Source organism: Corvus moneduloides, chromosome 6 (assembly GCF_009650955.1).
Source record: "Corvus moneduloides isolate bCorMon1 chromosome 6, bCorMon1.pri, whole genome shotgun sequence".
NCBI lineage: Eukaryota > Metazoa > Chordata > Aves > Passeriformes > Corvidae > Corvus > Corvus moneduloides.
The window spans coordinates 2,159,901-2,186,784 of record NC_045481.1 but is presented as its reverse complement, the minus strand read 5'-3'; the positions used below and the strand labels follow the sequence as shown (position 1 = coordinate 2,186,784).

The 26,884-nt window shown below is 42.7% G+C and overlaps 1 protein-coding gene across 12 annotated transcripts in view; it reads left to right on the top strand.

Moving 5' to 3' along the window:
• The window catches only part of NIN (ninein), a 60,074-nt gene extending 34,229 nt beyond the window's left edge, over positions 1-25,845 (top strand). For 3 of the 12 annotated variants that reach the window (XM_032112071.1, XM_032112069.1, XM_032112072.1), the window contains exons 14-30: positions 273-426; positions 756-877; positions 1,127-1,641; positions 2,348-4,360; positions 5,531-5,656; positions 6,501-6,570; positions 7,276-7,491; positions 7,822-7,935; positions 9,154-9,276; positions 9,799-9,912; positions 10,873-11,019; positions 11,813-11,992; positions 12,615-12,764; positions 13,072-13,170; positions 16,041-16,226; positions 21,290-21,403; positions 22,083-25,845. In XM_032112071.1, the coding sequence (XP_031967962.1) occupies positions 273-426; positions 756-877; positions 1,127-1,641; positions 2,348-4,360; positions 5,531-5,656; positions 6,501-6,570; positions 7,276-7,491; positions 7,822-7,935; positions 9,154-9,276; positions 9,799-9,912; positions 10,873-11,019; positions 11,813-11,992; positions 12,615-12,764; positions 13,072-13,170; positions 16,041-16,226; positions 21,290-21,403; positions 22,083-22,292 (4,653 nt within the window). In that variant the 3' untranslated portion in view covers positions 22,293-25,845. Of the gene's footprint in view, positions 1-272; positions 427-755; positions 878-1,126; positions 1,642-2,347; positions 4,361-5,530; positions 5,657-6,500; positions 6,571-7,275; positions 7,492-7,821; positions 7,936-9,153; positions 9,277-9,798; positions 9,913-10,872; positions 11,020-11,782; positions 11,993-12,614; positions 12,765-13,071; positions 13,171-14,304; positions 14,366-16,040; positions 16,227-18,030; positions 18,089-19,027; positions 19,597-21,289; positions 21,404-22,082 lie in introns of those variants that run through there. The other 9 variants (XM_032112073.1, XM_032112075.1, XM_032112078.1 and 6 more) reach the window with 9 other exon arrangements.
• The last annotated feature ends 1,039 nt before the right edge of the window (positions 25,846-26,884 follow it).

The following is a 26,884-nucleotide window of genomic DNA, read 5'->3' as shown; positions in this document are numbered from 1 at the left end:
AGCCACAGCTTCTCTGGGCACCCTGTGCCAGGGCCTGCCCACCCTCCCAGCCAGGAATTCCTTCCCAATCTCCCATCCATCCCTGCCCTCTGGCAGTGGGAAGCCATTCCCCCTTGTTATTTTGCTGATAGAAGGATGCCTATGGCACTATGGATTATTGACAAGTCTTTCCCTGCTGTAATTCCCACCTGAATGTCCCGTGGTGGGACTGGGTCGATGCTCAGCTGCTTTGGTTCCTTTCCCTCAGCCTTTTTTTCCCCCCTCCATCTCAGGAGCTGCAGGACCAGATCGATGAGCTGCACTCAGAGCTGCAGGAGTACCGTGCCCAAGGCAAAGTGCTCAGGCCTTCCCTGAAAAATTCCCTGTCAGAAGAGTTTGACATTGACATGAAGAGTCATGGCAACGGTGGGATTGAGCCTGACCAAGGTAAAAAAGTACCTCCTGTAGGACTGAGATCTGTGCTGTGGGTGTTTATAACATCTTAGAGGTAATTCCATGACGACCTTCCCAGTGAGTTTTGGTCACCACCTCCTATTTTGGTGTTTAATGTTAATTTGGAATGCGACTGCTGAACTGTATTTAAAGCTGAAATTAATGCTTGCAGTTACTTGGCTGTGTTTGTGATGGGATTTTGAGAGCTGCTAAGCAGTCCTAAAATGATGAAATCATTTTGTTGAGAATTATATATATTTAGGTATTGTATAATTAATGTTTTTATAGTTCTGTAAATTATTATCTAATTACTGTTTCTAAAGGACTTGGTTCAGAAGACTGCAACCCATTAAATATGAGCATAGAGGCAGAAATGGCCATCGAGCAGATGAAGGAGCAACACCACAGGGATCTGCATCACCTCAAACAGGAGCTTGAGGACACAGTAAGTGTTGGAATGAGATGGTGTGTAAGGCCGTTTCCCACCCAAAACCAGTTTGGGATTCTGTGATCCCAGTAAGAAATCTGAGCACTTGAACATTCTTTCCAGGGAAATCAATATAAGATGCTGAAGTGTGAATCAAAATATTCAGTAGAATGAATATATAAAACTAGATGGAAATATTGAGGGAAACATCCCTGTAGAACATTCTGTGGAAAATGAAACCAACCCATCCTGTTTTCCCTTCTCTAGGTGAGCCATTATGAAAAGCAGCTGGATGAGACAAAAGCCCACTGGGAAAAGGAGCAGGAGGATATGAGGCAGAAGTACACTGAGGAGATGAATGTCATGGAAAAGCAGATCACTGGCCTTAAAAATCAAGTAGCAGAGCTGCAGGGAGAGGCAGCAGCGCTCAGAGAGCAGCAGGAAAAGCTCGACTGTAAATACAGCGAGGAGAAAAACAAATTACAGATGCATTTCGATGAGGAAAAAGCCAATCTGCAGGAACTGTTGAGGCAGGAGCATGAAGATGATGTCAGGACCAGACTGGAGCAGGTGAATGAGAAGTTCAGGCAGGAACGGGAGGAGCTGATCCAAAAGAGTGTCTGGGTGGAAGAAAAGATGAGAGTTCTGGTGCAGACACTGCAGGAGGAGAAGGGGGAGCTGGAACGTGGCTTCCACGAGCAGGTGAAGAGGCTGGCAGAGGTGCACGCCCTGGAGAAGGAGGAGCTGCTGAGGAAGCACGAGCAGGAGCTGGAGGAGGAAAGGTGAGTGTCACCTCCGGTGGGGACAGTGCTGGAGCGTGGTGACCGGGGTGAACCTAGTGCAGAAACACTTCCCTGGTGTGTCATTCCAAGTGTCCTGACTGCACAGTGCTGTTCCTGCTCTACTCTGCAGCACTGGGCTCCTCTCCAGGGTTTTTTCTCTTCTGACCTTCCTCAAGCAGATATTTAGATTCATTTTTAGCTCGCCCAGAGGCAGCAGTAGTGTTAAAGCATAACCAGGCGTGATTAAGTCGAGTTCTGTTTGGGATCCCTGTGCTCCACAAATCCCTGCTTGGTCCTTTTAAAACTTGTGGGTTTGCAGAGTTCTTTGCTGAAGAAGGAAAGGGGTGGCTGGGAAATGCTTTTAGCCAACATTGAGTGTCAGAAGAAACTGAAACCATCCTGGGGTGATGGGGGTGAGAGCATCTGCCCCCCAAAAAATCTGAGCACAGGAGCAGAAGGGCACATATTGCACAGGCAACCTTTTCTGAGGACATTTCATGAGCTTTCACACTTTTCCAAGGCAGTTTTTCTTTTTGAAGTTTCACCAAATTGCCTCCATTTTAACTTACGGCTTCCAGAAACACCCATCCAGTAGTCAGTGGGGAAAAAAAAAAAAAAAGTGAATTTCCAACTTGTTTTATTCAGCCTAAAAATCCACTTTGATCTCTGAGGTAGTTTAGTAATATCTTATGTTAACCATGTCTAGGGAAAAAATGGCAAGTGACTATAAGAGAAGAGCATCTCATGCACAAACTCAGTTTTCTGTGGACACACAAACACTCGTGAATAAATACGAAGAAACCCTCCAGAGTCTGGAAGGATGTTACCAGCGAGAGCTGCAGGAACTTGCTGAACAGCAAAGAGAGGAGAAATCCCAGTGGGAGTTTGAAAGGGAGGAAATTGCTCAGGAGGCCGCTGAAGCCCATGAGCAGCTGAAGGAAAGCTTGGCAAGTGAAAAGGCTGTTTCTTCTGCCCTGACCCAGGAGAAGGATCTCCTGGAGAAAAATTTCAAGGAAGAAGTGAACAAGCTGGTGTGTGAGAGGGAGCAGCTGGAGAAGGAGCTGCGGGAGCTGAGGAATGCTGCCCAGGAGCAAGAGGAAAAGCTGAATGAGAAAATAGCCCAACTCCAAAATGACCATAAAAAAGAGCTAAAGGAGAAAGATGAACATATATCCACAGTGGAGGAAAATGGGAAGCGGGTTAGGGAAAAGCTGGAGAGACTGGACAGTGAGTATAAGCGAGAGAAAGAAGAGCTCAATTCCAAACTTCTTGCTTTGGAGAGTTTGAACAAAGGCATTTGTGAGAGAGCAGAGACAGAAAAGGCTGAGATGAGTTTGGAAATCTCAGCCCTCCAAGGGAAAATACAGAAACTGCAGTGGGAAACACGGAGTTTTTCTGCCCTGCAGAGCCATTACAGGGTCCTGGAGAGTGAGTATGCGAAAGCCAAGAGCCAGATCGCTGCTTTTCCTGGTGCAGCTCCTCTGGGAGACGATGGGGATGTTCTCCAAAACCTGCAGAAGGTGCACGAGCAGGCGGTGAAGGAGAATGTCAGGATGGCAGCCCAGATCCTGCGGCTGCAGCACCGGCTGCAAGCGCCGGAGCCCCTGCAACCTCCCAGTCCTGGCTGTTCCCACTCTGGCTCAGAACCAGAGGAGATAGATCCCAGTTCTGAAGGGTTGCCCAGTGATTGTCAAGATGTAGCCATGGGAGCAGATTTCAGTGTCCTTCCACCTTTGGAGGCTGATACTACAGACCTGGAAGAAATGTCGGAGATGGATTTGGATTTGGATTTGGAGGAGGGGTGTGTGACAGCCAGAGCTGGCGACCACCCTGAGGTACAGGGGTGTTGGATCCAAGGAAATCAAGCAGCTCCAGATGCTGATGGCAACCAGGATTGTGACAAGAACCGAGAGCTCCTTTTTTGGGTGCCTCTGCTGCCAAAAAAGAGAGATCTGGAGGAAGTTCCCAGGCCAAAAATGCTACACAACAATGTCAAACAGCAGAACGTTCATCTGCTAAATCACAGAATAGCTCCCAGAAATAAAGGGTTTGTTTCTGATGCTTTGAAGCTGCAGGTAGAGCTGGAGAAGGCTGAAGAACTGAGTGAAGCCTCTCTCCTGCTGGATCACACTCCTGGGGCAGCAAATGGTGACCTGAAGAGCGTAATAGCTCAGCTTTGGAAAAGGGTGGAAGAGCTGGAAGACCGATCCATGGCACAGGCTGAACTTCTGTTGCTACAAGAAGAAATTCAGGTAGAAAATGAGGATCTGAAAGCTGAAATGATACAGCTAATTGAAAAAAATAAAGTGCTGGAAGACAACCTGCATAGGCTGAGAAGGCTTCATTGTGAACAAGAAGAAAGCAAGGTGGAAAGTGTCAAGTTTGAAGAGGAAAACACCGAGTTCCTCCAGAAAGTTAAAGAAATGGAAGATGTTAAAGAACTGGAATGTGTCCAAGGACAAGGTGCTCAAGGAAACACAGATGGGCCCAGTGACATGAGAGGTGGGAAGCTGGAAGAACAACCCACTGCATTTATGGGCCAGCAGGACAGGAATGCCCAAAGCGACGGCGCGGTGACAGAAGCGGGCAAAGCAGGAATGAGGGATCTCAACCCAAAGGTGAAGGAGAAAGCTCTGGGTCACCCAGAGGAGAGGAAGGCAGTGACCCAGGGCTTGCAGAGCACGTGCACTGAGCTGCAGCAGAAGGTTGACCTGCTGAGGTAACGTAACCCAACGTTAGCCACTAACCCAGCGCTGCCTTGGCTGCTCCTTTAACCACCGTAGTTTAACTCTGATTTAGCTCTGAGTAGCAAACAGTGCTGTGGACTCCTAACTCCTCTAATCATGGATACAGACCACTGGGATAAATAACTTGTGTGTCACTTACTCCTCTCTGTGCCTGCCACCTAAGCAGGAGCACCTGCCAGCTGTCCTGTCTGTGGATGTCACCGTCGCAGTGTGTAGCTCGTGGTCCAGCACGAGCCCATCGTATTTCCATGTCCAAAATCCATGGTAACACTTCCAGAGTGCTTTGTAGCTCTTACTAATATCACTCCACTCGGTTTGTTCCCTTCTAGAGCTGAATGTTGCTCGCAAGGCTAAAATTGCTCCTGTTTTTTCTCAGTGTTTCGGGTTAACGCTATGGAATGATGGTAATTTGAAATGCTAAAAGTGCTTCTGTTTCTCTCAATATTTAAATTAATGCTAGAAAATGATAGGGACTTTTTTTTCCTCAGTTAGGAACCCCTCAGGAGTGTGATATGCTAAATATAGTTATAAAACATGTATTCCTTGTATTATATTATCATAGGTTTTACCTCCTTGTTTTTAACTGCTGTATTTCAGCAAGATTTCTTTTTTTTTAATGGATAAAGTGGTTACAAGTAGCTTAATTATTGTTCAGCACCAGCTTCCTGCAGGAAACTGTTCTTTCAGGTGTCCCACCATGGCTAAGTTATTTCTGTGCAGTCGCCTGGGGGCAGAAAAGGCACTTTCCCAACCGTGCTGTTCCCAGAATTCTGAATTCCAGATGGGGAAACAGCTCACTCTCCTGGCAGTCTGCACATTGTGGTGTTAAGTTCAAGGACTGAAAGACATGTAAAATATTAGTGTGAAACTTCAGATTTTCACTCACTTGAGCTGTACAAAAACAAGCCCAAAACCCCAGGGTTTTTTTTAAGTTCGTTGTAAAAATTCAGAGTTTTTTGAACAAACTGGGGAGCGCTCTTGCTAAATTCATGGAAAATATAAATACACCATTTATACATAAAACAAGGCAACTGTAGCTTTGGTTTTGGAGCGTTACAGACAGCTCTGACCTGTGGGACTGTTTTCCTCCCCAGATGTCCTACAGGAGCTGCTTTCTCACTTGTCTCGTGTCTCTGCCACAGGTGTGAGGCTGAGAAGCTCCGCGAGGAAAACGCCGTCCTGAAAAACGAAGTGACTTTATTAAATGAAGAAGGGAGTGCTTCCAGCCTGAAACTGAGGGAGCTAAATGGATCCAGGGAAGAAATGAGGTGAGAATTCCATGGGGAATGTACCCTGTGATGCCTTCAGACTGTGGCTGTGCCACAATGGGTTCATCCCTTCTCTCCAAGCTCTTTTGTGTGCTAGGTGCTGTACAAATCCAAAATGGGGTTATTTCACGGTGCTGTTGGACATCCAGCAGCCTGACAGGTTATTCCTCATCCTTTTCCCTGCCCCAGCTTGTCCTGCCCGTTCCCAGAGCCAGGCAGGGGTTTTAGCTGTAGGCATTGAGGAGGTGACCCAGTAACACACACGAGCACAGGACCTACACAGGAGCTGACCTGATGCAATTATTTGTGCTTCAGCAAAAGCAGGGAGAGGCTCATCTGACAGATTATTCCAGTGGTTGGGTCTTTGGCAAGTGCAGAACCCTCCATGATCCTGGGATTATTCTTCCCCTCTAGGAAAGACCCACTAGGGGCACCTTGAGAGGTGGAGCACTTGTCAAGTTGATGCAGAACAGGGATGCTGAGCAATGAATAAATATCCACAATTACCATTTCTGGTGATGTTAAAAACAGCCCATTTTTGGAATCATTAAGGTTGGAAAAGACCTCTAAGACCATCATTCCCCAGCACTGCCAAGGCCACCACTGCCCTGTGTCCCCAAGTGCCACATCCACACGGCTTTTAAATCTCCCCAGGGATGGGGACTCCACCACTGCCCTGGGCAGCTGTGCCAGGGCTGGACAGCCCTTTCCATGAAGGAATCTTTCCTAATATCCAACCTAAACCTCCCTTGGCACAACTTGAGGTGATGTTCTCCTGTCCCGTCTTGCAGTTCTGTATATTAATAATTGATTTTAATGTTAATGAGCTTTCATTTTTCCATAGGCAGAAGATAGAGGCTGTGAGAAAGGAGAAAGTGGCTGTGCAGAAGATGGTTGACAACCTGAAAAAGCAGGTGTGTGGCCTGAGCCCAGAACCTTCTCTGTGGGAATCATAACTGCATCAAAGCTGTTCCTTGGGTGGTCACAAAGGCAGCAGAAAACGAACATTTTTATAAATTTAAACTTGTTGATAACTGTTTTATTGCCTCTTTGGGATTGATTTGAGGCTTGTTTGACCTGCTCATAAAACAACAGCTGTAATTGTGTCAGCTTGCAGGCTTGAGAGCACTTTCCATAGTCAACGTGGAAAGTTTATTTCGTAGAAATGTAAAGTTTAAATCTTGTGTTCTGTAGTTTTTGTGTGATTCTCTGCAGTAGCCCATGGGAAATAGAGATTGTGATTCAACCTCTACTCGTTTCCCAGCTGGCTGGGTCTAGGAATGCTGCCAGTTGTATTCCTGTGGCTGCTACTTTTATTTTAGGGGTGGCTTGTTAGAAGGTTTGAGTAGCTTTTACATCCATGTCATCTTGGTATTGCTTAGGAAAATACTTGCTTAGAATAATCTACTGGATAACCCTCAAAATCTACCTCGAAGGGAAAGGGGGAACAGTGGTGTGCTGGGTGACTGATTTAACTGGTCTAATTAAGGCCAGTTATGAGAAATTAACTGGTTGGAGTCACTGTTTGAGTGACACTTGTCAGATCTTTAATCACCTTAATAGAAAGGAAATACCCAAAATCTCATTCCCGGTGTAAAATCACTGCTGTCCCCACTCAGGTGGCGGATCTGAAGACCAGGAACCAGCAGCTGGACTCTGAAAACACAGAACTGAGCCAGAGGAACTCCAAAAACCAAGCAGATGTGCAGGATCTCAATCAACAGCTGGCAAGGGTGCTCAAGCAAAAGGAAAGGGAAGAGGGAAAGTGTACCCTGGAGGAATGGGAAAAGGAGAGGCTGCTGCTGAAAGAGGAACTGGAAAACTCCAAAGCAGAGGTACAGGATTTGATAGGACAGTTGGGCTTCAGGTGTTATGGAATTGGCATCCTTTGGAATTGTCCTGGGATGTGCATGGGATTTCAAAGCTGAGCTTTGCTAAGTGCTGGCTTAAACACAGCAGCAGCCAAAAGCCAGGAGGGAAAAATGTGGAGGTTTGTCTTGAAAACACAGCCTAGTGATGGCAGATGTTTCCCTGCAGTTTCCAGCATGGCTATTGTTCATCCAGTGCCATCCCAGCTCTATCCAGTGGCTGCAGCATCCTCTGCTTAAACTTTGGTGCTCTGTGAGTCCCCTAAATTGAAATCTGAGCCTTTTATTTTTTTGCAGTCATCAAATATGGTGTCGTCTTTGGAGATGGAGGTGTCAAAAATGAAGGTTCAAGCTCATCTCCTGGAGCAGGAGAACCACATCCTCAAGCAGGAGCTGGAGAAGACAAAACAGGTGTGGCATCTTACTGCCCATAGAAGGTGTGGCTGCCCCTGGACCCCTGGGAATGTCCTTGGAGCAACCTGGGGTAGTGGAAGGTGTCCCTGCCCATGGCAAGGGGGGAGACTGGGTGGGCTTTAAGGTCCCTTGCAACCCAAACCCTTCTGGGATTCTATTTGAGTGCCATCAGATTGATTTTCACCATCTCTTCATGGATTAAAATAGTTAATTTCTTTAAAGAAAGTTCATAAAAGGAAGGGAATGTAACTCCTCTTTGAAACAGTTCCCAGGTGCAATGCACAATTCTTCAAATAAGGTTGGATTCACTTAGACTTCGCCAAAAGATTTTTGGGAATAGTGGATCTACAAAGAGAAGCTTTGGTCAAGATAAAGATTAAAAGCTCTAATCGAGGAATAGACAGGGAAAATGGGACCCACAGGAGAACATTTCCCTGTGTAACAGGAGATACAACCCATATTAGCTCCATTTAAGGAGTGAGCTCTTCCAGCATGTCCTGTCAGGGAGAATTCCTGTTGCTAAACCCATCTGGAGATATCAGAGTCTCACAATGTCTGAAGATAATTTCCTGGAGAGCTCAGTTATCTCCTGTACAAGCACAGTTCAATTGGCTGTAAATATATGCTAATAAACACAGATAATGAAGCCTTCAAATGAGTCAGTTCCCTGATTAGGGCTCCACAAAGTCATTTTCTGCACAGTGTAAAACACTCAGTTGAGGCACCCAGTGCTCAGGGTAGATAATGGTCTTAAAAAGCAAAAGCAGCTGAGGCCTATTCAGAGAGGAGTGGATTGTGGCTGGAGTGTAATTACAGGCAGGAGATGGAATGAGGAAAGGCACTGATAAAGCACTGGGTCAGCTGGGAAAAGGACTGGAAGTCAGCAGTGCAGTGGTTTTCCCTCTGTGTGTTTTAACACATGGTGATTTAGGTGGGATATTGTGGAAAAGCCCTTCCCTGTGAGGGTGGAGAGGTCCTGGAACAGGCTGCTCAAAGAAATTGGCTGTCCCTGGATCCCTGGAAGTGTCCAAGGGCAGGACAGGGCTTGGAGCAGCCTGGGATAGTGGAAGGTGTCCCTGCTTATTCCAGAGGGATTGGAACTGGACGACCTTTTAAAGGTTCCTTCCAACCCAAACCATTCGGGCATCCCATGATTTTCATGCCAAATTTTGCAACAGCACAGAAATGCAACTGTGAGGGGTTTGCTTCCCACAGCTGCCCAGATGTTCTGATCTCTCTGACCTTCAGAATGAAGTTTCAAGTTTAATTACTAAAAATGAAAAGCTGCAGAAAGAGAAAGAAGCCCTGAGTGAGGAACTGAACAGATGTGTTGATAAGGTAAGAACTGCAAATCCACATCACTACATGCTGTTAAAATTCTTATATCTTTATCTGTATCACCATAACCTATAAAACTTCTCTGGATATATTTTTCCTTACCCTCAAGCTGGATAAAAGCTTAATTGCCACTGCCTGGTTTTTATTCCTAGCTGGTCTTAGAGAGGAAAGCTTAAATTCTGGAGCCAAGTTTTACTGTAATTTGATTATGTAGAAAATTCCAAACATTGCAAGGAAGAGAGGCCAGGATATAAATATTGCAGCAGGACAAGAAAGACAGTGTTCTTGGACTTCTATTGCAACTCTGCCATAGTGTAACTCTGAACTGGAGCAGAGGAGTCTGCACACTGTAAATAATAATCCCATTGTGTGGAAATTCAGGGAGCTGAGGGGTTTTTTGCTTTCCTGTGTTTTCTTTCCTTCCTTCCTTAGCTTTAATTCCCTCTAGGGTAAGCCTTGAAGTCAAACTGAGTCCAAAAAATTCCTGAGTGAGGGATGGTTCCTGATGTAATCTCATTGCAGGTAGCTCAGGTCAGCTGCTTGGAGAGTGCAATCAGCAGCTTGAAGCAGGAGCAGAAATCCTGGGAGCAGCAGAGCCAGGCCCTGAAAGCGCAGCTCTCCGTCTCCCAGGACAAGGTATAAAGCAGGGATTTATGTTATAACCCTGGATAAAGGCATTTTGATCATCTCTTGTGCTTTTTCTCATTAAAGCCCCCTTTTGATGTCACGCAGCTGAGACTGGCTGCTTTGAGGGGCTTTCAAAGTGATGCTCTTAAAGGGCAAAAGGAAACTTGTTAAACATGAGGGACTTTTTCTCTCTGCAGCCGAGTTACCTTTCCCAATTCCCTCTGCCTGGTGGTTCCTAAAATACTGCAGAGACTCTGCTCTTGCTCCTCTGTCCTGGTGCAGGCTCATCCTTCCTCAGGCAGGGATGGGATCAAGTGGTTCCCTGCCTGGCTGAGCATTCCTGGAGTTTCTCCTTGGCCATGGGCTGCCAGGAAGAATAAATAATTCAAGGGAAAGCTTCTTCCCAGCATATTGCAGTAAATGCTCGGGGCTGAAAGATGTTTCTGGTGAATGCAGCACTGTGGCTCTATTCAAAGTGGATGGCTGCGAGCTTGGAACAAAAAGTTGGGAAATCATTTGGAATCATAGAGTTTTAAGGTTGGAAAAGCCCTCTAAGATCGAGTCCAACCATTCCCCCCAGCACTGCCAAGGCCACCACTGCCCTGTGTCCCCAAGTGCCACATGTCCCAGGGATGGGGACTCCACCGCTGCCCTGGGCAGCTGTGCCAGTGCTGGAAAACCCTTTCCATGAGGAAATTTTCTCAAATATCCAATCTAAACCTCCTCTGACACAACTTGAGGCTGTTTGATGTCCCTTGTTCCCTGGGAGCAGAGCCTGACACCGCCTTCAGCTCCACCCTCCTGTCAGGGAGTTGTAGGGAGCAATAAACTCAATTTAACATTTTCAAAGGGGGATATCAGCATTTTAACTTCACTCCTTCCATCAGAGATCCTAAATACGTGGCATACCTGCTCCACACAGGGAATCCTGGCCTAGCAAAAGCCAAGCTGTGCTCCTGCTCCTTACAGGTTCAGAGCCTGGATGAAACTCTGCAGAGCACCAACCTCCAAATGTCCCGGCTGAAATCCGACCTGCAGGTGACACAGCAGGAGAAGGAAACTCTGCAACAAGAGGTGATGGCATTGCACAAACAGCTGCAGAACACCAGTGAAAAGGTAAAGGGCTTCAGGGCTCTCAGTAGGTGTAGCTATAATTATTGTATATTGGGTATAATATGCAGGTTTTAAGCTGATTTTTAAAAACTGTGTTTTAAGTATTGAACGTAAGCACAGGCAACGATCAGTCCCTCCCCTGAGTCTCCATTCTTCCCTAAAAGAAACCTTTTACCAATAAAACCCCCAAGTCTGTGGACAATGTATTCATTTACACCTATCAACTATAAAAATTAACCAGCTGGTCGTTGACAGAGGATCTAATTTTCAGTGCAACTTGGGTTTGAAAGGTACAGAATTATACCAGCCTCTCAGCTAATGAGGATTTGTAACTGAAGGAGGTTGTAGACAGCAGTCTTGGGATTGCTGTTAGGAATTCAACTACTAATTTGGCTTATTTGCCATGTAATTAAGGAATATTTAATGTCCATGTGGAAGAGAGGCTGTTTCAGAATTGTACAACAGGAACTCAATTACTGCTCTTACTGAATGATACATAATACTGAGTTCTGTTTGGCTCTAAAGAGAGCATAAATTGCTTTTTTTTTTGTGTGTTGCTGAGCTCTGTGCACTCCTTGGGCACACAGCTATTACCCATGATTTTAGCAGGGAGAAGCACTTGGGGCTTTGCACATGGGATTTCTTAGGGGAAAACAGTGAGTGGGCCGGGAGGGAGATGGGAATGCTGCGGCTTTGGAGTCTGCAGTTACTGAAAATCCACCTAAAACCCACCTGAATAGAGCAAATGTCTGCTTCTTTGTTTAAGGCCTAACCCTGCAATTCTGTCTGTCTTAAGAACCGGGTTCTGGAAGTGGCTGTGCCTCCCTCAGGGCTGCAGGACCAGCGGGGGCCAATCCACTGGGATGAGCTGGAGCAGCCACCGGAGCAGGAGCAGAGGCTGCTCAGGCAGGAGAACGAGAGGCTGCAGAGGGAAGTGCAGAGCACTAAAACAGACCTGGCTCACTCCAGGGAAAAGGTAACCTGGGCAAGAGGACAGATCACTGGAGGGTTGGGTTGGGAGCTCTGGAGGTCACTTATTCCACCCCCCTGCTCAAGCAGGATCACTCAGACCACTCTGCACAGATCACATCCAGGCAAGTTTTGAGTATCTCCAGAGAATGAGACTCCTCAACACTCTTAGGGGATTTCTTTTCTTTAAAAGGCAATCCTGATAATTCTGAAATCTTATTTAAGATTTCAGTCCAACTTTGAGTTAACAAAAAGATTCTTAATATTCCTAACATTCTTCTTGTGCAATTTCTTGGCTCGCAGTATTCAGTGGATTATGGGGAGGAGGAAGGGAAAGAAGGCCAAGATCTCAAAGCAAATATGTCAAAAATACCCCAGAGTTGCCCAGAGAAGCTGTGTCTGCCCCTAAAGTGTCCAAGGCCAGGTTGGACAGGGCTTGGAGCAGCCTGGGATAATGGAAGGTGTCCCTGCCCATGGCAGGGGGTGGGACTGGATGGGCTTTAAGGTCCCTTCCAACCCAAACCATTCTGGGATTCTCTGAGTCCAGAATCAACTGGTACTCGGTATTTTAGATGAAGTGGAATTATCTGGGACATCCTTCCACATTTGTTCATCTCTGATCTCCTCAGATCCGACAGCTGGAATCCACAATCCTTTCCCTAAAGCACCAAAAGCATCAAAGCCAGTCAGGGATTGTCAAAGCCATAGAGCAGGAGAAGCTGAGCTTGAAGAGAGAGTGTGAACAGCTTCAGAAGGAGTTGTCATCTGCAAACAGGAAGGTGAGTTTTGGGTGGCAAACACACAAATCAGTGCAGCAGTTTTGATCTCTCAAGAGCCCAAGGGATAGGCTGTAACTTTCTTCTACTCTGAATTTTCTGCTCTTTGCCTCTCACAGTTCTGTGTCTCAAGGAGCTGACAGGGCTCTGTGCATCTGCTGTGAGACATCTCTTGTAGCAAAGCACTTGTCTAAATACTCCTGGTTTTTAGACTTGAGTTGTCTTGGTACTCAATGATTGATGAGGGGGGAAAAAAACAGATAAAATGAGAAATTGCTGCTTTTCTAAGGAAACTTCTTGTCTCTGATAGATCAGTCAGATGAATTCTCTTGAACGTGAACTGGAAACCAGCTCAGAAAACGAAGGGCTAAGAAAAAAGCAAGTCAAGCTGGATGATCAGTTAATGGAGGTACTTTTCAATCACAGTTGACTGTGGGGCTCTATCACTATCTCACTGAATTTATTTTATTTTAAAACAACTTACAGATGTGTAGTAACAGACAAAACTAACTGAAACTAGAAGAATTAACCTCTCCTAATGTTTAACCTCATTTTTCATGACCAAGTTGTGTGGCAAACATCCTTCTCTGAAGCGTGTTGTGATTACTCATAATTCACATACGGCTTCAGATATAAAATTAAATAGCAAAGAAATTTGTTTCTGTACTTGGGGCAAGGCTGTGACACTTCCCTCTTTCTTCCTAAAACGTGTCACCTCAAATTTCCTAACTACTGTTTGTGTGATGCTGCTCTTAATGTAGAAACTTGTTCTTATTTTCTCTGGGAATAATTTGCTGAATTTAAGTCTTATCTAAATCATGATAAAATAACAATTTACACAGCTTACTGTTAATTTAAAGGCACCAATGACAACTTCAATTGAGATTCTTCTAAAAGCTGTTGTAAAAGTTCTGCTGGAGGTGGAACATGCTGGATATCAAAACTTAGGAGTCCTTGGTTATAGGAATGGGCAGCCTTACTGTGTTTAGTGTGTCCCATAAGGTCAGCCCTGACCTCCAAGTTTTCTCTCAGCAATCTTGTTTAAATTTGATAGCCTGGATTTGAGTTTAAAACATGATACTTTAATAAACCAAACCAAAACCTCAATTTTGACTTGTTCCATAAGTCAAAGCATCTTTTAGATGAGGCTTCTATGCCACTTTATAGAAGGCTTCATGTTTCTTGTCAAGACAGCAAATGGGAGCCATTAGGCTGAAAATCCTATGTAATTAGTAACAAAACTGTAAAAGCCTAATTAGGAAATAAGAGATTTTGACAAGTTAATGAAAAGACTGCTTATATTCCCAGTGCATTTATTTATATTGTCTTAATTAAGCTTTGGGAAAATGCCAAGCACTTAAACCCATAAACACCGAGCCCGGGATGGCATTTTCTCCTGAAATGTGTCTTTCAAACAATCAGGATTCTGTTCCTCCTGCTAACCCTTTCCCAGCAGGTGTGTACAACATTCCCTCAGTGCTCTGTGACTTCTAACGCTCTCTTTTGTGCCTGTTCTCCTTTTGTCCATGGCTAACCTGGCTAGAACTCAGTGGTTGGAACTAGCAGAGAAGGGGGCACTTCTCTCTCTGAAATAGTGTGCAAAGGTAGAGCAATAATTTTTAATGTACCACCATAGCATGAAGAAAACATTCCTTTTTTTTTTTTATGGATTTCTTTTTTTTTTTCTTTTTATTCCATGCATCTTTTAAGTAAAGAAGCCACTGTTCATTTCATTGTCAATTTTGGACAGCTGCACTGGGTTCTTTGTGGCTGGTGTGTTGTGCAGTGTGGTTCTGTACTCCAAGGAGCTGCGTATTCCTAAGGGATTGCCATGAAAATGGACAGCAATCACCCCACTGCATTCCAAAAGAATTAAAATTGGGAGTTGAGAGAATGAAAAGTGGCTTCCTGCTAACCCATTGACTGTGAGGCTTGAAGGTGTTTGCATATTTACCTCTGGTGCCTGCATGCTTTTCTACCAGACTGTCCAATGTTTCCTTAAATTAATTTATTTCTGATCCCATTGGGCATCATCCTGATAGTTTAGCAAGTTCATGATTGTTCCATTTTCTTCCATAGAGGAATACAGCAGGGCTATATTGTTTTCATTGTTGGTTCATTAGTATTTATTTTTAAGATGCTGTTAACACTAATTGACTGTTTCCTCATTAGTTACTCATGTGCTTCACAACATGACAGGAACCCTGAAAGAAATTCCACCAAAAGCTCATTATTTTCACTGTTTATATTGTCAGGAAAAGCACAGCTCCTTTACAGACAAAGAGAACCCCTAAATAGCTTTAAAAAGTACAAATCATTTTATTTTGAAGTATTTATAAAGCTATTTTCTGTTTACCTGGACCAGCAGAGATATAAGATGGTAACAGGGCCAGAAGAGCTGCACCACTGTGCAAAATATTTAGAGACTAAGTCATTAACTGAACTATTATTCCAAATTGATAATTTTGCCCCTTTTGAAAGGAAAATTAAAACCACTTTTGAAAGGAAAATTAAAACCACCAAGAAGATAACCCTATACACCTTTTCCTAAGGGAACAGAGTAATGGTTTTGATGTAACAGGTGACAATTTATGATGTGATCAACTGGTGACCTTTATGGGAAGAAATTATTAATGTTACACAAATTCCAACTGCAAATGAATTTTTCTGAACCATCAGGGATTTTTACTGTCCAGTTCTGGTCCTTTTTAGTATCATTAACGATTCCAACTGTGAGTTAACTTACCTGGGTTTTACTTTAGTCTGTGAAAATTCTAAATTATTTCACATGACTGTCTTGGCTCATAATATCCCCACAGTCAGGAGTGAACATTAGGAAAGATCTATAGGGTTTTAAATACTGAATTCTGAATGTAATATAACCAGAGATAAATGTTCTCTCTCCCTCCTAAAGACTAGAAACAATCAGCACAACTTCAACCTTCCCCTTCAAATGGGAAATTGGAAATGGGAAATTACTATTACTTAAAGTCCACCATAGGCCAACTAAACTTTGATAGGAATTCATCCAAAATTTAGTGATTTTTTTTTATAATTCAGGCCTGAAATGATGAATCAAAGCCCAGCTTCCTTTCAGCTTCAGCGCTGCATGTGAAATCCCATCTTTTCTTTCGTTGGGGGAAAAGCTGCCTGCTCACCATCTATCACTGAGTCCAGGCTTGCTTTTCTCACCCACGAGAGATCTGAGAGCAAGCTGCTGCCTGGAGCAGCCCAGGCAGAGGGGGCAGGTGCTGATGGCTGGGATTTTTGCCTCCCCAGATGCTCCAGTCCGGCGGGATGCGTAGCCAGAGCCCGCGCTCCCGGGAGCTCCAGCAGCAAGGCTGTGCCCCGGTGCCCAGGGAACAGATCCTGCAGCTCCAACAGCAGCTGCTCCAGGCAGAGAGGAGGAGCCAGCACCTCCAGGAAGAGCTCGAGAGCAGAGCCTCAGGGACAAACATGCAGCAGGTAAGGTGCTCCTTGAAAGTGAAAATTTTTAAGGTATTTGGTTTAGTTTTTTTTTCTTCTGAGGAGATCCGTTCTCTGTTTATGCCAGTTCAAAAGTTGAACTTTGATGCCAGCAAGGATATGTGCAAAAGATGCTGTTCAGCATGGTTAGCCTGAGCCAGAGCTTCGTTTTGAAGTCCTCTTAACTTTTGAGTTAACACATTTAACTGGCTTTTCTCCTTCTGCTCCATGTGCAGTAAGTGTTTATAGGGTTGGGGTTTGTTTGTTTCTTTACCTAATGTCCATGTCTGGAGCTGTTATTTTTAAAATGCACCACGCCAGATATTGCACAAGCATCCATCACATAAAACCCTGATTTGGGCTGTTGCTGTCACATGGAGTTGTGTCAGTTGTAGCAGAGCAGAAAACAAATTAATCCTTTTTATAAGGTCAATCTTCCTGATTTGGCCATGAGACAAGACATTGGTACTGTTGTACAGAAACTTCAGTATTGGCATTTCTGAGGGAAGACCAATTCCAAGGAAGATTAATTCATCCACTGCCCATGTTGGGCAGAATCACTTTTAGTGTTGTTTGGATTTTTTACCTTGTAAAACAGAATTACAGGCAATAGAAAGGTTTGTATCTCCCATATAAAAAATGCCAAGTGATCCTTTTCTTCAAAAAGTAATTGGATCTCTAAATCTCTAAAGCTTTGGCTCAGGCCATAGGTCTTAAAAGAATATTACAACTCTATCTTCTGAGAAAAGATAAAGCTGTAAATAACCTAAATGTATATTTAGTATTTTATCTCTCTTAGATTTATTTAGATTAGATATTTATTTAGATTTATACTTAGATAAATAAATGAGATAAAATACTATTAGCTATTTATTCATCTGTTAGCAGGAAAAAAAAAACCCTCTTATATTCTAAACTTAGATTACAGTTAAACTTTAAAATAATACCTTAAAATAATAACAATAAGACCAAAACGTTGAAGCTCAAACATCTCTGAGCATAGTAATAGGGTATTTCAGGAAAAATAAAGATATTATGGAGAGAGTCTTGGCAGTAACCAGTTTTTGAAGTTTCCAAAACTTGGAGTAAAAATTCTTTTTTAAGAAAGGCATCAAATCAAAATGTTTCTTAAAAAAAATTTTAAAAAACCCCCGAACCTTAAAAGCAAACAATTTAAGGTTAAGTAGAAATAAATTGATTGTAAGGTTCCTTTCCAGAAGTGCATCACCACAGGCTGAGGTACTTGGTCCCATTCCACAGAGAGCAAAATGTGCAGTTTAAATTAGAAATCAATCAAAGCCACATTGCAGCAGGGGCAGCTGCAAATGAATGTGCTGGGATTGCATTAGGAGTGATGACTTTGTAATTTAGCTTTTGAAATCAATCTGCAGACGAGTCACATCCTGGAACTTGTAGTTCTAGAGATGAATTGCTCCTGCATTTCCTGGAAAAGCTTTGTCAATTTAAAAATACTTACAGAGAGGCTTTGCAAATATTTGCTGTCAATGCACTAATGCACTCAATCCTTTTATTTTTTTTCCCTTTTTTCCTTAAAGTGAGTGGATATTCTGGTTTATAACACCCCTTTTTTCATGGACTTTACTAGATAACTTTCTAAATCATTATTAAAAACTCACATTTATAAACATTTATAAACAAAGCCAGATTTATTTCAGTTTGTCTCCACTTTGCTGCTTCTCATAAGCACCTCCTGCTTTCATCTCTTGTTGATTTTTCTTTGCCATCCTGGTTTTTAGGGTTTAACATTTAGTTGAGCTCATTTCCCTTTCAATGTCCCCTTTAGCACCCTGAAAACTTGCATCCTAATCCCTCTCCATCATCTTTTCACCAGTGAGTACAAGGTCAGGTTATCTCCATGCTTTCTGTGTAAAATTAATTATTTAGTTCTGCTGCTGCTTTGCATTTTGCAGCTCTCTTAGATCCTGTGTAATGAGGTATCCAAAGTTATCCCTTTATTTTAATGGAATTATTTTGTGCTTCTCCTGCTTTGCAGTTTTCATTGCCTTTTGATCCTGGTTGTTTGTGTTTTTTCGTTCATTTTGCAGTCAGTCCTGAGTCATTTTCATCCAAAGGCTGCTGTTACACTTTTAAATTTCACTAAATTAAATTATAACTCCTGGACTGTTTCTTACTGTGTTAACCTGTCTGGACTCTTCTGAATTCCCAGTGACTGTTTCTGCTGTGTCCAGTGCTGTGATTACCTCACATTCCTTGCTCAATAACTAAATTTGGGAGCCTGTTAATGACCCACTATTTCCCAGAGTTTGCCTAGAACCGACTAATATTTGAGTTGCTCAACTCCCCGTTTGCACAGCTCTTTATTTCAAATTTCGTATCACCTCTGACCAGCTGCTTGTTCACTCTGAGGGAAAAACAACAAGGTTGAAGATAGAAATGCAAAGTTTTCAAAGGAGGTTCAGTTGGGCTTCATTTTTCCCAAATGCTGGGCAATCTGTGAGATTTTTATCTATAATAAATGAGATTTTTTATGTTATATATGAGATTGTTTAGAGAGAAAGGAGGGCGATTTCCTCTAAACAACTTTGCTAACTTAATCATTGCCACTGATCTTTTAAAAAACATGGATGAGAGTCTTTAGATGTAGAAAATGCCCCCTCAACCTCCCAGCTGTGTATGTGTAGCACTAATATTCATATTTACAAATATAAAATATAAAGTACTCTGCATGGTTTCTCTGTGTGTGTATTTTTTTTTTCTGTCCTGTGTTGCTTGCTTTGCTTATATTGGTGATTTTTTTTTTTTTTTTTTTTTTGTTTAAGTGTACATGTTTGGAAGAAAAACCTGGATATCAGGGTGAAGTATTCCCACTTGCCTTCTTTCTCTAGGCCTTGCTACCGGAGCAGCGAGCAGTGCATGCAGATTCCTACCGGAGGATCGGGCACCTCTGACACCTCTGGCTGCTTTTGATCCCATTCCTTTTCCATGATAAACACACACAAACACACTAACTGGCATAAGCTGAGAAACTTGAGGATCAAATTTATTTTTTCCCCCCTAAAAAACAGCAAAACAAACCACAAAAAAAAAAAGTCTCCGCAGTGTTATTTTCTTATTTATTTGTCTAGAAGCTATTTTGTGAAAGCTCAGAAGCTTCCAGAAGCTTTTTTTAACTTGTTACAAATGGGGTTTATTTATGTTATTTAAAATGTGCAGTTGTTCAGAAGGGGAAAGAGCCTATTTTTCTCAAAAGGTACTAATTTTATATGAGATTTGAAGAAAATCTGGGGTATTTATACTGCATTTTTGTATAAGATGTATAAAATTTTTAACAGGGAAAGATGACTTTTTTTGGATGTAAATGAAAAATAAAATCTTTTTTTAAGCATAATGTGTCTTGTCTTCATAGAAATCAATAATTTCCACTTCAAGAATGACCAAGTTTTAGACAAAATACTTATCTTTGCTAATGAGGATTGTTATGTCACCACTTCTGGGAAAGATCTGTGGTGGGGATGTACTAGAGTACAGAAACTCTGCTTTTCTTTAGCAGATGTACCTGAAAACACAAGAAAATGGGAGATCTTCTACTGCTGTGGCCATGAAGTAAAAAGGCAGTGCAAAAAAAAAAAGGAAAATTATTGGTTTTTGGATGAAATTCTATAGTTTTTGTCTCGAACTACTTGAATAAATCAGAATTTTAATACTTTAATAGTTCAGCAAAACACCTCTTTAAGGCCTATGACTTTTTTTAATTGAGGCCATGAACCATTTCAGCTGTTTGCTTGTAAAGATCTTTTGGCTCCTATTTTTACTGACCTTAATGTTACTGCCTGAGCTGACTTCTCCCATTTAACATGAAATAATATGAAGTGAGAACATTTAAACCAAAAAAACCAGGGATCACAGAGATTGAGACCTCTTTTTAATTCTTCTTTTCCACATAACTACTCACTCAAGGTTCCTGCAACCAGTGGGAAGTGGAATAGTGAGTTCCAGGGTTTTGAATTCCAATCAAATTCCTTTAATTCAGAAAAATATCCACTCCACCCACACTGCAAAACTGTTTTCTATGTGCCTCTACTGTCAGTTTTTTCATAAAAATGATTTATCACATAGCCCCATATACAGATTTGAGTTTCTGTTACAGCAAATAAGATGTTTGGGCTTAAATCAATCCCCCAAGGGGATCATTTTGTAGGGGTTTAGATCAGGAACTCCCTACCTGAAGCAGTTTTTCATTTATCCTCCTCCACAGGTGTGATGGGTTTGGGTTTGAGGGTGTTTTATTTTGGGTTGGTGCTTCCTCAAAGTTAATCTCCTCAAATGACTTCCTAGAATTTGAGTAACAAGCAGCATTAAAATAAAGTCTCAGTTTTCCTGCAGTCAGTGTCTCAAGTTCCTAAATCCAAACAAGTCTTTTTGTAATTCCTGATGTTCCTTATTTATTTGGGAAAACTTCCCTCAGGTGTTGGTGTAATGGTCTCATGACCAGAATTATTATGCTTTTGGTTACAGTGTCACCTTGCTGAAGAAAAAGAGGAAAACCAGTTTAGGGTCATGAAAACTAATCTAAAAAGATGTAAAAAATGAAGTTTGGGATAATGGAATCCTACTTTTTTTGGCTATTACTCGATTTCAAGGTGTCTTTGGCATGGGAGAGCTACACTGTCAAACATTACCTTATGACCTCACCTTATTTTTATTCTAAAACCATTGGATTGGCATTTTGTTTCCCACGTTCATCAGAAATTTGGCAGCACCAAAGAACAAGAAAAGGAAATTACCCAGCTCTGACCATCACAGAGAACAAGACAGAACTTAAAATTTTATATCATTTTTCCTTGATCTGGTAATTTCAAGTGTAACTTAGACCTGGAAAACCAATGCAGTGCTGAGAGTGTCCTTTTAAGTGTTGCCCATAATATTTTGCTTCAGTGAAGGGTTTATTAATTTATTTGTCTCTAAAACAGACTGGAGTGTGGAGGGCTAGCTATTTTCTTGAGCATAAAATGGGGAAAAAAATAGACTGGTGAATGGGAACTGATCTTTAACTGATTTTTCACGTAAATGTTGCTTTCCAGGGGGGTCATGAGCAGCTTCTAAAAATGATGGAAGAGCGGATGATGGATGTGGAGCAGAAACTAAGGCTTGTGAAGAGGCTTCTCCAAGATAAAGTAAATCAGCTGAAAGAACAAGTAGGTGTTCTTAGACTTCCTCAAACCTTCCCCATTCCTTCTGTAAACCCCTAAGTGGGCAAAAGCTGCCAAGCTGTTGTTCAGAAGAAAGTTAAAAGTGGTTTTATTTAATGCTTTTGAGCTCAATTACAGCATGTTTGCCCAAAGCTTCATAAACCTCCAAACTGGGGACTGAATCCACTACTCATTAATTTCCTAAATCAAGCAACAAAAATAAAATTTCAGTTGAGGATCCTAGCTGGAAAAGTTGCTTAGAAAAGGAGGAAAAATATTTTCCTGAGGAGAAAATCAAGTATTGATTTCTTTGAGGCCTCCTGCCCCCAAATACATCCTTTGTTTGATGTGGTTTTGGGGTTTTTGGAAGTACCTCTGTGGGATCACTAGGCTTGTGGATTCTCTTGTGCACTAAATTGATCCTTAGAGGATAAATGCTGTAAAGCAGAACTCACCTGACAGGATGGATTTGAAGCTCTCTATTATCTACCCCATCTCCTTAAAAAAAAGAAATCTTTCCAGTCTCAAAATACTCACAGCATCTTTAAAGATGGGTTTTTAATGAGGTGAATGGGTTTTCCTTTGACATCTGAGTTCACAATTCACACATTCACCTAGTGCCCCACCCTCCTTTGGTGCTTTTATTTGTCATTTGCTGAGTGCCCCTGTCCCATTCCCAACGCAGCTTTCCAAGAACACGAAAGCAGACGCGATGGTCAAGGATCTCTACGTGGAGAACGCGCAGCTGCTGAAGGCTCTGGAGGTGACGGAGCAGCGGCAGAAAACTGCGGAGAGGAAGAATTATTTACTGGAAGAGAAAATTGCCAACCTCAACAGAATAGTGAAGAACTTGGCATCGCCCTCCTTCAGCCCGGTGTCAGAGATAAGGTCATAGCAAAGCTGTTCCGTGCGTCACAGCCCCGTGCACTTTACTGAAATGGGACTATTTCAGCTTCTCACTGCGTTGCCTTCTTTTATTGAATGAGTTTTACTTACAAATGCCTCCCAGGAGAGCTAATTTCCCAACTGGACACTGCCAAATGAGGATTTTGTTGGTTCTCAAACTGGTTTTCTCCTAAGTTTTGCCTAAAGGTAATCATCGCTATGTAAAAAACCCCGAACATTTGTTTTTCTAGGTTAACTTATTTTGATGCCTTGGGTTTCATTTAAAGTCTAAATTCTGAATTTCCTGTACTGGATCATCTAGATTGAAGCCAAGGCCTAAAGCAGCAAACTCAAATTATTGAACTGAAAACTTCACAATATTTTCAGCTTTCTAAAATACTTCATGCTCCAAACCTAGAAATGCTGATGGGTCAGTCTTCATCACTGTCAGTAGAAATGTTGAAGGCAAGACTTTCCTGGTATGGTCTGTGTCCTGTAAACTGATTCTGGCTTCCTAATTATTCATGGGGTTATTCTTCATGGCTGTTTCTCTGCAGAGCTCAGAAAAAGAGGTTTATTTAAAATACATAACTAGACTACTGCCTCCAACTAAGTGGGACAGTATTTCAGCTGAAGAAATTTCCCAGCTAGCAAATAAAGACTTGTTTTTCTTTAAGCTGTGCTGCCAGACAGCTCTGAGTTATAGAGGCCTTACTGGTTTTGTGTATGGAAAGAAGTTATACTAAACCAAGGAAGAATCACTCAACAGAAGCAAAGAGGGGGAGTTTTGTTTATGTGATTTGTAAATTCAGTAAAGCAGTGCAGTGTATTTATTAAACAGTTGGCAGAAGAATGAAGAGGGGCACTTGGATGATTCTCTCAGTGGGATCCTGTTGTTGGAATCCTCACGAACGTGGAGCTTTGCCATGAATGCAGCATCTGCTTTGACCTGAGGAATAATTTGGAAAAGTCTTGTCTTTTGTGTTAATCCTAGAATAGGATCTGTCATTAATTGTTAAGCAACACATGCAGTGTGGTTATGAAGAACTCAGGGAGTAACAGCCTAAATCAGCTTCCTTCAGCTCTAGATGTGGGTATTAAAGTCAGTAGAGGGAGATAAACACGTTATGGAAAGCAGGATAAACCAAAGTGGATTTGGGGTGAGTATTACCTGGGTGCTCCTTCCCCAACCTGCAGAGGAGCAGCGAGGTTTGCAATGAGAGGTGGTACCTCCTCTTGGATCAGTCGAGGAGGCTGGGAGAATGCAGATTTTTTGGGAACACCTTCCTTACAGAGGGGTTTGGCAGAGCAAGCAGCTGGATAAGAGCCTGTCTGCTCAAGGGTTTGTTGTTAACCATCCCGCTCTCCCTCAGACCAGTTAGACACAATTAAACACTGTAAATCAAACTGGGGACGGGGGCCATGCTGAAATACTTGAAACTGGACCTCTTTAAATACACGTGATTGAGGAGGGGGAGGAAGAGGTGTTTTGTCTCAGAGACCACTGGCAAGGTGATAATTCTGTCAGGAGCCAGAAGTCCTGCAGAAACTGGGGTAACACTGCCTGCAAGCTGTGGAGGACCCTCTGGAAAATGAGTTTGACTGTGGACTGATGTGGCTGTAGAGGATGTTCCCTGTGTCTCTGGGGTTACTTACCGATTTTGGAGGGTTTATGGACTGAATTAGACGCAGGGTGTGACCCTTTCCTCCTTCTTTTCCTCCTCCATTGCTTTGTGCAGGCAACAAAGTGGAAATGGAAATAGAATCATGGAAGAATCATGTCAGAGCATCACACCGTCCTAAATTATTTCACTGCTGTGCTCTTCTAAATGCATGCTGTGGAGATTTCTCCACGTCATCCCAAATTCAAGGATTTACAGATTTTTCAGAGGCTGCAAAAATCTTTTCACAAATTGGAAATGTCTCAGATTGATCAAAATCTCAGGGTTTAAAAAGCTGGAGTAGTGATTTCTTGTTACTTCTGCTATTAATTACCACATGGTCTGAGTTATAATAAATCTCTGTGTGGGTACCAGGGCTGTGTGTTTGCAAAGTGGGAACAGAGCACATCCTAAACCCATTTTGCTGTGGAAATTAGCAAAGTTCCAAAATACTTCCAGGAAGCAAAAGAAATGAAGTTCAGAACTGTATTTGCAAAAAGTATTATTATCTAGTACATTTTAAGGCTACTTCATACTTTGACCTTGATTTACATCTGTCTGTGACCAAAGTTTAAAAGGAAGGAATGAATATTTCGCTTAAATTATTGTGCGATTACTCTCACATTGCTCAATTGTAAAAGCTGGACTACTTAACTAATTCTTTTAATCTCCTGGCAGTTACCAGGCTTTTATAAACCAAACATACAGTCATTGCTAGAGCACAGCACCAAAAAGGGAGAAGGGCAGAAACAGGGAAATGGGACTTTTGGCTTTTCCTTTTCTCCCCTATCCTACCTTGCTCTACTTCTCTTTTACTAAACTTCAAAAAAACCCAACTTATCTACAGGAGAGAGGAGGAGGAAAATGTCCTATTGGTAAATATTTTTGAGGCAAGCCTCCAGTTTCAGTGGAATATTTGTGTGAATTAATTCTCAGAAGTGCCTTTAGCCTTCCTGTACTGTACTGGCTCGGTTGCTACAGGACAATTCAGGACAATCCCTTCCCAAAGGGAGGGATCCCAGAGAAAGGCAGTGCTGCTTCCAGACGGGTGTCACGTTGTTTCTTAATTCATTGTGTCAGCTCAGAAGAGAAGCAGCTGTTTTGCAAAGTCCAGGCTACTGAAAATAAGCATAGAAACACATAATTTATGAAACATTAGCAGCGTTTTGTGCATGAATGTGTCTCCTATGCAGAATAGGCAAAAACCAAAGTATTTAATGTTATTGTTGCAGTCAAAAATCACTGAACTTTTAGGCCTTGTTTTTACAACAGGTCCTGCCGTGTCAGATATGAGCTACTTCATTACCAGAAGGTGTTTTAAATGTTTTCATCTCTTACTTTATGAAACACTGTGAAAATAAAGGCACATAGACATTTCAGGTTGGGGGGTTTTGGAAGGGGACTGACCCCAAGTTAAATGTAGGTGTACGAAATTCATGCAGTTGAAGTGCTACTTGTCAATTCAGAATGATTTAAAAGTCTGTATCATGGCACATGCCCCAAGTAGTACTTTAAATACAAGGAAAATGGAATCGTTTGAATTCTGATTGGGGAAAGAAAAGGGATTGTAACATATTTCATTTTAGACAGGTTATGTGTTAGGTACAGCAGGGGGGAACAGTCTGGATCTATCAAGAGTGAAATCCTTTTGTTTACTTCCAGGAAATGCCATCCCTGTCACTCAGGTTTTCCATCATTTACCTGTTCAGTCTCCTGTTTGGTGTCATTTCATGAAAAACTACTTCTGTATAAATGAAAACAAATGTATATTTTTTTTTCTGTTGAATTTGTTTTGTTCTGGTGTAATATATTGTCCTGAGAACATCATGTAAAACTGAGAGATGAAGCAACTTACACATTATTTATAATGAGCAAAAAAAATACATTAATGTATGATGCATACTTGTGTCTTTTGTTTTTTATCCAACATCAAAATCATAGAATAATTTGGGTTGGGAGGGACCTAAAACCCATCCAGTTCCATTCCCTGCTATGGGCAGGGACACCTTCCACTGTCCCAGGTTGTTCCAAGCCCCGTCCAACCTGGCCTTGCACATTCCAGGGATCCAGGGGCAGCTGCCAGCTTTCTTCCCATGGATGTTGTAAATATTTCAAGTAGTATCTGCAAATTTGTCAGAGGCATACACACTAATAAAAAGGACTGTTTGACAGCTCTGAAAAGCAGTTTCTTCCATTATGAAAGTATGACATTTAGTAAAAAACTGACAGGGAGTGAACACATCTTGGCATATTTTCCACTGAAGTTGCATCCCTGCTCTTCACCTTTATATGGAAAGTATTGTGGGCTTGTTGCAAGCCTTTCACAGAATCATGGAATGGGAAAGGCTGGAGGGGACCACAGTGGGCTCCTGGTCCAACCTCCCTGGTCAAGCACTGCTGTGTCCAGTTCTGGGCTCCTCACAAGAAGACAGAGGGGCTGGAGCGTGTCCAGAGAAGGGAACGGAGCTGGGGAAGGGTCTGAAGCCCCAGGAGCGGCTGAGGGAGCTGGGAAAGGGGCTCAGGCTGGAGCAAAGGAGGCTCAGGGGGGACCTTGTGGCTCTGCACAAGTCCCTGACAGGAGGGGGCAGCCGGGGGGGTCGGGCTCTGCTCCCAAAGGACAAGAGGAAACGGCCTCAAGCTGTGCTAGGGGAGGTTTGGATTGGATATTAGGGAAAATTTCTCCATGGAAGGGGTTATCAGGTAATGGAAGGGGCTGCCCGGGGAGGTGTTGGAGTGCCCATCCCTGGAGGTGTCCAGGGGAGCACCGGACCGTGGCACTCAGCGCTCCGGGCTGGCTGACGAGGTGGGAATCGGTCACAGGTTGGAATCGATGGTCTGGGAGGGCTTTTCCAACCTCAACGATTCGGTGGTTCTGTCACTGTGATTTTGTCCCTCTGTTACTCCAGGATCTCTGTTTTTCCGGGATCTCTGTCATTCCGGG